Here is a 12,013-nt window from a genome sequence, read left to right as displayed (position 1 = left end):
GGTTGCCGCAGATAAAATAACGCGAAAACGAATGCATAACGATGATCTACAGAGCGATTGTCAAAATGTCTAAAAGTGGGAATATTTGACCTGTGATATATGGTCTGATGTACCTTGGTGACACTACAGCCAGGTAGCATTTCCACAGTAATTCATTCGACCTGGATATATTTGCGGCATTCTATTACCAGTACAGTTGTAAGATTATTTATAGACTAAACTACCCACAGCAACGATATGCCAACTCTTATATTTCTGCTTATTTGCGTCATTGGGAACTTCATTTAATTCACTCATTACGTTGTTGGTGTGACGTCAAGCATTGTACAGACGCAACCACGACTGATCAGTGCGTCTGCAAGAGAAATGCAACGATTTCCCAGGAGACCGAATTTCCCGATTCAATTCTCCCACATTTTCGTCGCTAGAGGGCGTTTAAATCATTGCAAAAACATGCCAAGGCTGTCGCGAATTGATGTAATGTCGTGGAAATTTCTGGAACAGCTTGTTATTATAGTTTTTGCCTGTTTTGATTTGCCGTTAAATGCATATCGTAAAAGTTACAAAATAAAACCTCGAATATTGACACCATGAATGCATTACATGGATCTTAAACGGAAGTTCAGTATGAAGACAAAAACTACATTTTTAGTTTTTCATCAGCATTACTCTTTATTTTATGGTGCAATTTTGTTCGAAAAGCAGTAAGCGAAATTTTGTTCTTATTTCTAAAGCACATATAAAATATTAACGATGTAAAGTGTCGTTTTTGCTGTAGTGACGTAAAACTGCTTTATATTACAGTCACTCAGTACTTTCCATGCAACCCAACATATTTCAGTTCATCTATATCCAGATATTGAGTTTTTCCCGCGTCACAGCAATAAAGATCACAGAACAATAAGCGTTTGTTACGCGATCGAAATTCATTGACTGTACCTCAACTTTATTTATGACGTTATTCAATAGCCTCTGGTTTATTATTTATTTATTTTGTTTAAGTTTTATATGTCTTGTTTAGATGCAGCAACGCATAAATGGGCATCTGTGCAAGGCAACTCTTAAATCTAGGATGGCAAAGTACGAAGCAATATTTGGGGAATTTTGAGTATCTTTGGTCAGAATTACTTTGGTTAATAAGAAGGAAGTGTCATTCATAATACATAAACCCTTTTCCAACCGTATGTCTCATAGTTTTAACCAACGGTTAGTTTTAGTTTTGCAAGCTTAAACGCGGCCGGTAATTAAAATCACTCGTTCTTTTGTAATATTAATGGGTTTACAAATATAGAAACAAGAATAGCCCTTTCGGTGATGGTTATCGGTCTGCAGGAGTGCTTAGCCTTCCAAATCGATTTTTTTGTCACGACATACTTTAACTGAAACCCATGCAAAGATTATATCGTGACGACATTTTCCAGATGCAATGACGAACATGCTATAACAAATAGTTTCAACATTGCGCACAGTGCTAAAACGCAAAAAAAATTAAAATCGATTTAAGAATCAGATTTTTGGAATTTTTGGAAAAAGTTCGGATCAAGAAAATTATGATGGCACCACACACGTTAGGCGGCTGACTCAGCTACTAAAAAGCCCCCCGTCTAAAACTTTTGTCGATACTGAAGTTTAATCATAAATTGTTTTCATTTTTGTGTTCTCTGATTACGGCTTAAAATCATTTAACCTATTCGAGGTCGCAAACTGATTCCTCATTAAAGGTCAAAAACGAATCCAAAGAACTCAAGAACCGCGCGATAAAAACTTGCTACAGTGAAAACATTGTCATCAAAAAACATACTTATTCAGAATATGTATTTGGTTTGTGGTATTTCCTGCTTTAAAAAAACTAACAAACAGAAATAACGTAAGAAATCAACTATCCTATCACCCTTACACAGTGACGCAAGATGTGATTATTACGTCAAATGTGACGTAATAATCAAAAATGGTGACCAGATGGTCATTATACAGACTTTTACTATGAAACGTCGCAACCATTTCTAACTGTCAGTAACTTGCAATCAATGCATCACGTCAATTCGCTGATCGAGCACTTTGATTGGTTCGAGTAATACCCATAACTTAAAAAATTAAAGCGTTTCGCGAAAAAAGCCAGGAGGGCCGGATATGCGTATTTGAGTCATAACGCTTAGACAAACTTATGTAGATATGGGTTCGGTATCTTATTAACACAGATTTGTAGATGTGCAGTGGAATTCCTGCTTCACGGTCAAATATTGATTGGATGTTCTGATCTTTGTCCTTCAGGGCTTCGGAAAATCACAACCGAAAATCCCAGAGGACCCGTCGGAGGCCCTCTCATCCAGTTTCCCTGTTGTAATTACTTTTATTATTTTTTCTTGGTTCTAGAGTAAAATGCTTAGGTTTGTTATGATGGCATGCATGATTTACGAGTTTCTCGACGGTGAATTTTTAGAAAATGGGACTACGCAACTCCTGTTACAGAGCGGCACTCGTCACAATTAGGACGAAAATTAAAGTTTAAATTTCCTGCTAGAAGTCAACCACAGAAGTTAATCTAATCTATAGGTCTGCACTTTCTAAAACCACCTTATGATTAAAACGATCGGGGGATTTTAAAGATGGACGGAAAAATAATGTCTTGACAAAATTGGAATCTGCAAGGATTCACAACAAAATCAATGACTTACCTTAGCCCCACCTGCGCTTGATCGATGCCTGTAGGTTCTCTTAGAATTGCTTTTGTAATGTGTGAATTTACGTAATTAAAGCTTATTTGGGCACCATTATGACAACAGCTGCCAATGAAAAGTCATTCACAACTGGAGGCATGCAACGAACGCAAATGTCTACCATAATAACGAAACATTGATTGTGCCAATAATTGTGTTGTTTAAAAATAGACAAAGTTCCACTGGTTTATAACACCACACCAAAGCATTTTATCACCTACCTATAAGGCTGACATTCAAGAAATGACCTCGGGAACTCACCTCCCCGGGCGATTCAGGTTGATTGAAAAGATTTTTGTAACAACGTAATTAGAGACGCAATAGATTGAATAGATTCAATAGAACGAAGTAATACGCCCGTATGTGGCCTAATGTTAACCAGCATTGTCACATGCAGTGGTATTGATGCGTTGGTGGTGGTCCGGGAAGGGGGGACAAACGTGTGGTAAACAATTTTGTGATGTAATTAAAACCTATTAATAAAAACTTTACAAAAGTATTTTGTGAGTAACTTTTGCCTAAATTATTCAAACAGACATCAGTTGCCAGGTAATACATCAACCCGTTAGAACTGTTTCCAACGTGATTCTGTAAGCCAAACAGTCAGTGTTTATTGGACTTGTAGTAGCGCAACAGTTCCTTATTAGAACTTTGCAAGCAATGTGATGATTCTTTCGGGGATTGCCCAAAAGGTCAATGCCGTGATTTCATAACAGCATATTCATCACAGGATGGGGATTTCATAAAGCGTAAATCAGATTGTGAATACATTCTATTACATACATATCATGTATGCCTATTTGCACAAATAAGGCCGAAGGATAATGCGTGTAGCAAACACTACAGGCAGGTTATTACTAAGCAATTAGTGCACCAAAAGCACTCACCAAAGGTTGTTGCATCTCATCAAAAGGGAAACTACTAAGAACAGTCAAACCCGAAGAGACCAGGCTTAACGCTTACGCCGTCTCTGGGGAAGCCAAGGCGTCCCTTTTTCTCGGCTGTCCATGTTGTGCTTTATTAGGGTGAGGGAGTAGGATAAAGCGCATCAGAAAGAGTTCTTCGAACCCGCCGTGGACAGCTGCAGTGCATTGCAGTACAGTGTTTGAAGTTTAGACGTAAACACTTGTAACATAGTTTGTTTTTATAAAACCTATAGCGAATGCAGAGCAAACCAATTAGAATTGATATTTAATATTTCAGTTAATTGAATTGCAGAGGTGGTTTATTGTTTGCGTTTTAGTTAGGCATCAAATGCTTATTGTATAACATTTATACTTAACATTTTTTAACGGTATTCATTTTTTGAAGGAGGTTATTTTCCACTTTTTGCAAAAAAGGTTTGCTTTGGTTTGATATGCCTGATTGTGGAAGTCCTTTTCATAACAACATGATGACAAAAAAACATCACATGAGCGAGTCTGGAATAGAATTCTCATCACGAGAAGCTGAACGACTCAAGAAAACATTCAGCACTAAATCGTAAGTTCAAATATTAAAATTAACAAGATATTTGATCTGGACGCAAATCAAAATTACGCTGAGCCATCGAAATTCCAAACTCTGCTTTGTATTTTTTTAAAACATTATAATTTAATTTTTTTAATATTTGTTCTTCTTTATAAAAGGCTGCCAACATTGAAAGAAAACACGACAAGACATTCTCTCGCGGAGTTCTTAAAAAAGAAATGTGAGTACCTTTTAAATTTTTACATATTGCATTCCCAAAGAAGAGAAATGTTTTTGGGCATGAATCAAATACGTTTATATTGCTCGAAAATTTGACAGAACTGAGAACGGACTTGTTTACTCGATTCCAAACAATCATTTTTGACGAATCAGGCCACCATAATAATAGAGATGCAATACAAAAGCGTTTTCCGTAGTTAACAAAAACGAAACACGACATTAAAGCCTTTAAGTTTTGCGCAAACATGTGTTCGCCGACCAATCACGTATTCAAATCGTGCAAAACAACTATTGACTCTTCGAAAATACAAGCTGTTTTGCTGCCTATGACACGTAGTCGAACTGCGGTTGATATACAGAAGCCCCCCACGGGACTAGCACGAACATCAAAAGCATACCAGGGAAGGTGACGATGCAAGCAACCTATTAGCGCGAATTAAGATTGCTTCAAACAAGTCGGGAGTAGGGCCTGTCTGTTCGCAGTCAGCCTTTTTAAATCCGTCGATACCACAACACAATCGTGATCTATGCGAAGCAGACGATGTGTCGTGGTTATCAAACGATTAAAAGAACATTTTACACCACGTTGACGTAGCATGTTATTTTTGTTTTTAGGCTACTGAGTATTAGGATATGCGTTAAAGGGTAACCACAGTCCTCGTTTTTCAGGACATGATTTCGCATTTGAAATACCTTCCGCGAACCGTGGTTACTTTTCGGTGCAATTTTTGTTATTTCTGACTTATTTTGTGGCTGATGTTTGATTAATCTTCAAATACATACGTGCGTCAGCTGCTCCTGCCTCTAAAAATCCGGGCATGATTCTGCAGGTCAATCTCCGCTAATCCGTAGCGTTACCGTCTCGCTCCGGAACCGGCCGGCTGCACAGTCACCATTAATCAGTACTCATCAATAATTAAAAACCTTGACAAAACACCGCCTATCAGTCACAGCGGCGCATTAGGGACATCGTTCCGATTTCTGAACGGGAAGCAGTATTATAAAGATTTTTTAATGGAAGACAATGATGTAACATGTAAACCACAAAAAGCTATGAAACAAAAATTATTTGGTAGCATTTCTTCAGTATTAGTGGCGTTTTTTGCAATACCAATGGTACACAGACAAAACAAAGTTACAGCTTTAAACCTGCAAGAATGCAAAATAAAAAAGGAGAATAGGCAAAGCGAACATGGGGCAGAAACACGAGTCTTTGTATCGACCGAAGGACTTGTTCCTTGCGCAAGGGCGGTTCGAAATTTAATTTTTCGCTTGTTAAGTTTATAACATGACCTGATAGACAGGGGGTTTAGTTCGTTGTGTTGTGTCATTCATGTTACATTTTTTATGCTGGTCTGTCCAGTAATACATTTATCATGTAACGAAAATAGCTTGCTAGTGGTTGGTAGCGCAGGAATGCAACTAGGGGGCGCGGTGTGATGCAATTCACTGCCCCAAATAAATTGTGTCACAGTAGAAGCATGTGGTTCCGAACACCGGCATATACTTTAAACATTCGTTTTTTTGTTTCAGCTCGAGTGCTCGCGTTTCGTGCGTTTTTGCAAAAAGAATTCAGCGATGAAAATCTTGATTTTTGGATTGAAGTGGAGGCCTACAAAAAGTTGAAGCCAAGCAAACTAACAAAAGTGGCACAAAACATGTACGAAACCTACATTAAAGCTGGATCTCAAAAAGAGGTGTGTATCTGTTAAAAAAAACTCTTTACATTCAGCATTGTTGTTCTAGGATTTGAGATTAAGGTTTTTGTATTATCGTAATTAATACATTATGCCATCTCTTACAGATAAACATTGATGCTACCACCCGAAAAATGACCGAGAGTAACCTGGCGAACCCGAACATGTTTACGTTCGATTCAGCGCAAACGACGGTGTTCGTTCTGATGGAGCGGGACTCGTTCCCTCGATTTGTAATGAACCAGATTGCAGCTGGCTGTGAACACAAATTTTTCGGCCCACGCGAAAACAAGACCACAAACAAAATAAGCAGTCGGGTTTCTCGCGACACAAAGAAGACAACCCTCATGGCCGCAACGATTGGTTTAGTGTTTCACAGTCGCGTCATTGAGGCGCAAATGACAAAGTTGGGTATGTAAAAGTCCTGGAAGTACAGGGAGCTACATCACCTGTATTGCACCAGAAAAGAAAACCCCTTTTTAAGTGTTCAGTCACTAAAAGGGAAAGAAATTTAATTTCTTGTTGTGGAGTTTATTTCGTCCTTGGCGTGTTGTGGCAGTGGCGATGCCGGATGGAAGTTGGTGAGCGTGAAAGAAACATTGGTGGAAGAAAGGCCAAGTGAACCCCGAAAACACTACCTCGCTTGCGTTATAAGTGTCGAAGAGAAAAGAAATTATTGCATTGTGGTTGAAAAATTGTGTGCAGAAATCTAGTCTTATATATTTACTGCCGCTTTTTTGTCAAACTTGATTTACTTGTTCGTTTGTTGAAAGTTTTGGTTTGTATTTTTTGTGTTTAAAAATCGCACAAAATGGAAAATAAAAATACTTAAAAAGAAAAAAAACAAAGCGTGTTGATTTTGAATAATGAGTTTAATATGCAAAGTAAATACAGGCTCGTAGGTTGTTTCCACGAATGCACGTAAAGGTTAGAAGAAACGATGCGATCATGATTCGATGGCCGTTATTTAAGGATTTAAAGGTTACGCGCGAACGAAAGGGCACAGTCAACCTTTTGTATTCTAAAATGTAGAATACGTTTAGCGCAGCTAAATACAGCCATTGTCAGCCAAAAAAGTTTTTTTACCGTTACAAAAGTCTTCTTTTTAACTTGGAGACGAAATGAGAATAATTTAAATGCATCACCACTTTGCATACGAAGTTTATTATTAATCTCATACAGCAGTGGTTCCCAACCTTTCGTGGACCGTGGCCCCCTAAAAGTAACTTTTGGGCTTCATGGCCCCCCTCAAGTAACCCTACAGGACCTGTGGCCCCCCTAAAAATGTAAATGGCAATCTCGTGTTGAAATTTGGTACTAATTTCGGCTTTAAACAGGTCCAGTAGCGTAAATAAGAATCTGTAATTGTAAAAAACCTCACTATAGACAAATAGTATGTGAAATAGTCGATTAAATTGGGGAATAATGTTAAAAAGAAAATGGTTTTTAGTGGGTGTTTCTGGTGAATCTACACCCGTGGCCCCCCGGACCACAGCTCGTGGCCCCCTTGGGGGGCCAAGGGCCCTGGTTGGGAACCACTGTCATACAGCCTAAAAACATGCGTGGAAACCAAAACTTATTTACGCCAAGCTTATATTTGCAAGAATATCATAGAGACATGGACAGATGCGCACAGAACTCGAAACGGGACTCGTCTTGTTAAATGTGGTATACAATTTAAAAAATGAAAAATATTTGGGCAATGGGTCCAAAGTCCTAACGCTTTATGTTTGTCAACTAACAACCAAAATAAAAACACTGGGCACTTGTAAACCAGTGAAGGCACAAGGTTCGTTTCTCTGACAATAAGCGGCTTATACACTGAGGTTGTTAGTGGTTGACGGTCATCACTTTATAGGTCGGCGTGTTCGAGATCGTGTACCACAGGTCGCGTCACGAATAGGGCATAAGCAGAAAAACCGCAGGTGCACGATTAACGTGACGATGCAAGACAAGGGCGCGACCTTTGAAACCAGGCAAGCGCAAACCGCTTTCTATTTTTGCCTAATTTTGTAATGTACCAAAACTTGCAAGCAGATAATGGTGAGATCCTACCAAAATGTGTGAATATAAATTTAATTTGGACGTTATCAGCGACCTTAGCCCATGTAGCAACAAGCTTTAAAATCTGGTTTAAAGTCCATTTGGTGAAAAGCAAGTAACTTTGGGATGCACAAGTAGGTTATAACCGTGAAACAAACCCAAGTATATAATTCACTACACACTAAAAATGCTGATTGATTTAGAACATTGATGTTGTTATTCTCGGTAGTAAGCACACCAACAGCTGTGCCTTATCAGCAAACATTTTACAAATCAATAGCCAGCAGACAAGGTAGCTCGACTTACATGTTCAACTTGTTATTTGGATCGCCACTTCCTGCTATCTACCACGTAGGCTGGAGTTCTTCGCTAAGAGGGCAACTACGTACGCCACTTGTATCACAACTTGTTATATTAGCTTCCTAATTTACCCGAACATTTAGGATCCAAGATTAAGATGTGGACGCTATATAGCAGTGGAGCACTCTATTCATCGCAACCGGCGCCAGATTTCATGTTGCTATGAATAAAGTCAAATGGACGTAAGTGTAACCGGCCACTCGCTTGTCATGTCACTGCCACCATATCAGTTTAGATTGCTCTGCGCGTGCCCGAGAGACAGCAAACGTCCTCGTTTAAAAACCGAAACGTTTACTTGCCGCGGCCATTTGTGTAGGTTATGTTTTTATTTTATTATTAATCACTATAGTTTAGTGTATCACAAGATCAAAGGTCGCACTGCAAGTACTGCCATCACTTCGCGTCAAAATTACAAATTAAGCTTATTTGACAGACCAGTGATCTGACATACACACAACGACGTCATGGCCATCAATAGTAATTTTCGTTAAAGAACCACAAGATAAACAAGGTCGCTCTTGCGTGCATGTGAACAGGAGGGTCATGAAGTCTATCCGGGTGCGAGCATTTGTGTTTGATGGAATTATCCCGTTCCCGGAGGGGATTGTGGAATTCCCGTGGCAAACCGTATTGCACTCGGTGCTCTTTGTGTCTGACTTAAACTCCCAAGGGCAAAAGCATGAAGAGCACACTTACTGACAAAAAGTTCAGTCTATTTTCTACATTGGCCATAAATCTTTCGTAGGTACACAGCAGAAGTATGAACGTTGGGTGGTTAGATTAGAAAAATTTGATGTGATCAAAATAATCGTGGGAGATTTTTTTGAGAAAGCGTTTTTGTGGCAAAAACAAGTTGATTGGGTCAATGACAGGGAGACTTTATTGATTTAAACTGTTTGAAAAAACATCCGTTTTGAATGTTCTAACCTCAAAATCAGTTGAAAACATATGACATTTGGAAGGTTTTCGTTGGTATCGTTGGTTACTCGTCAGTAAGCAGGTGCAGCCAAAGTAACCGCTGTTATACAGGAAAGGCATACGAACAAAACCGACCACAAGTACATAGTTCACACAGCGCAATCTTTAACATCGTGCTCAGGGTTGACCCGATGCCCAGTTTTTAATCCGATACCAGCACCTGCTATTTTTTGCACAAAAAGTACTGCGATCCGATCCGATATCCAATACTTTTTTGAATACATATAAAAGTGCACGCTGTTTCGACCTGTTATACGTTTTCAAAAGTAAAGTGATAAAATATAATTAAAAAGGTCAAATTTCGTGAAGATTCTGTGACCTTGATCGTGCATTATATGTGTTTGAGGCTTTATGATAACTTTAGTTCGATTCTGAGTTTTTCGCAAACATTTGCCCTCTTAAAAACTACGCAATCAACGAAAAACCATAGATGCAAATAGGCTTAAGCTCACAGTTAGAAACCGTTGGCCAAAAAATACATTTCATACAGCAGAAAAAAAGATTCAGTTAATTACAAACCAACAAGTAGTGTTACAATCTACGTACACTTGCAGAAAGATTTTTGCCGTACGACTTGTTGTGAGGAGAAACAAAGCTTTTTAAATTCAACATTCCTTATTTTTATTTACGACTGTGACCTTGACCTATATCTCTGAGCACAAAATTAACGTTCAAATTTATTTAACACCCTATTCCCAAAGCATGTTGAGTTTCGTTCCTTGAAGTTGAACCCGCGTAGAACCTGTGGTTTATCGGGTTGGAACCTAACCACGTTCTGAGCATGAATAACGATCGTTTTGTGCGTGACTACACCATCTCAGCCCTTTGGGTAGTTAGTTTACTGATAATAATATTTTTCGCAATGTTTCTGAGACCCTGTGGTCCAAACCCGATATTTTTCCTGCATATGGGTTTAGCGCAGGATTTTTAAACTGGGGATCGCGACCCCGGAAGGGGTTGCAGAGAGCTGTACCAATTTTGCAGAAAGTACTCTATACACTGGCGTAGAGTACGGGGCTGCCGCACACCCTCGGCCTTCACCTTTGTATACCGTCACAATGTCAATTTTGTTCAAGTTACGCCGGTTTTAAAACGTTTCCAGCTAAGCGCAAACGCGCTTGTAGTGATGCCATTGATCGAACAACGTCGGTTGAAACACAAAAATTGCAATTGTTTTGAAATGCACAGCAGGCATTTTATTGCAACATAAAGATGACGTATAGAGTTATTGTCTAGCGCAGGGGTGGCCAGACCTGCATCATGCTCGAGCCGCATATCACAAAACTTAGTTTTAAAGAGCCGCAACACAAAAAAATCAAAAACGAATTTATTCACTCACAATGAAGTGATAATGTAAGCTGGGCTGCAAGGTGTTTGAAATTAGACTGTTATGATGGGAAAGTTTTTGTGTTTAAATTCGTAATGACGTTTCAAGTTACTGGTTTTGTATTGATTGAGCGAAGCTTGACCAAATAAGACACACAGGTTTACCTCTATTATCAATAAATGCAAACTGCTCCTCACATTCTGTTTTAAAAGTTATATTTTCCTGTTTATGTTTCTTTTTTTGCAATTATTATTTATCAACGACATTTTTTGCTCGGGAGCCGCAGTTTGGCCACCATTGGTCTAGCGTTTAACTAATGTCCGTTTGCAACGCACTGAACTTGGACCAAGGTGATAAGTGCCTATTTGCAAAACAATGTGACAGAAACTAAAGGCTAAAGCACGTAAAAGGTATCGGTGTTTGGACGTGTAAAGTAGTAGACTGCGAGTACCGGTAGGTTGTTTTCAGTTTTCGCTCGAATTAGTTATAAAATACAACAAACGTGTTTTTTTGCATTGTTTATCATATTATCCGTGAAAGCGGAAAATTTAAAGAGATTAAAAGGGGTCGCGATCAAAAAAGTTTGGGAAGCTCTGGTTTAGCGTATATTGTATGAAGTGTTTGCCGATGTTTTCCACCTATCGTTTTGCATTACACATCGCCTCTTGTGTCGTGCACATTTATTTTTTATCGCCGCATGAAGCTGCTCTAGCTGCGATAGCGCTTGACCTTTGTAGATCTGAAATGTTAAAGAAATTGAAAGTTGCGTGCTTTTCGAGGTAAACTTTATTTAAGGTTAAAGAAACTAAAGTGTCAACTTCCGTCGCAATGGTATAAAAGTAAAAAAAACGTAGGTTTAATGTGTCACCGCGTGTTTGTGTATTCCAGCTTCGTGTAGAAATGTTTTTGCACCTTCCAGGATAGTAACCATAAAAAAAAACGTCGAAATCTATTGTTGCATGGTAGAATTGGGTTCAAGGTTATACCCAGGGTTGCCATCGACATGAAGCCTGAAATAAGGACAACCAACAAATTAAGTTTTTATACGAAACAAAACAAACGTTTTAGAATAAATCTTTGAATATATATGAGCCATGACATATCACATGCCATATATTTGCCAGAAAACATCTGTTCCAGCAACTCCTTGTTCGTAGAAAATACTTTGTGCATTTTACGACAGCTCAGGTCCAGGTTTTTTT

At 38.8% G+C, this 12,013-nt stretch overlaps 1 protein-coding gene across 1 annotated transcript; it reads left to right on the top strand.

Annotated features, from left to right (window-relative positions):
* Window positions 1-6,932, top strand: LOC145205248 (regulator of G-protein signaling 21-like). The gene is made up of 4 exons (XM_080077922.1): window positions 1-4,199; window positions 4,346-4,407; window positions 5,940-6,103; window positions 6,211-6,932. Exons 1-4 carry the CDS (start codon window positions 4,075-4,077, stop codon window positions 6,520-6,522), a joined length of 663 nt encoding a protein of 220 aa, XP_079934048.1. The 5' UTR covers window positions 1-4,074; the 3' UTR covers window positions 6,523-6,932.
* The last annotated feature ends 5,081 nt before the right edge of the window (window positions 6,933-12,013 follow it).

The sequence above is a fragment of the Phallusia mammillata genome, chromosome 8 (genome assembly GCF_965637545.1).
Source record: "Phallusia mammillata chromosome 8, kaPhaMamm4.hap1.1, whole genome shotgun sequence".
Taxonomy (NCBI): domain Eukaryota; kingdom Metazoa; phylum Chordata; class Ascidiacea; order Phlebobranchia; family Ascidiidae; genus Phallusia; species Phallusia mammillata.
Note: the sequence above shows the minus strand (reverse complement) of the source record. Positions and strands in the feature narration are given on the sequence as shown.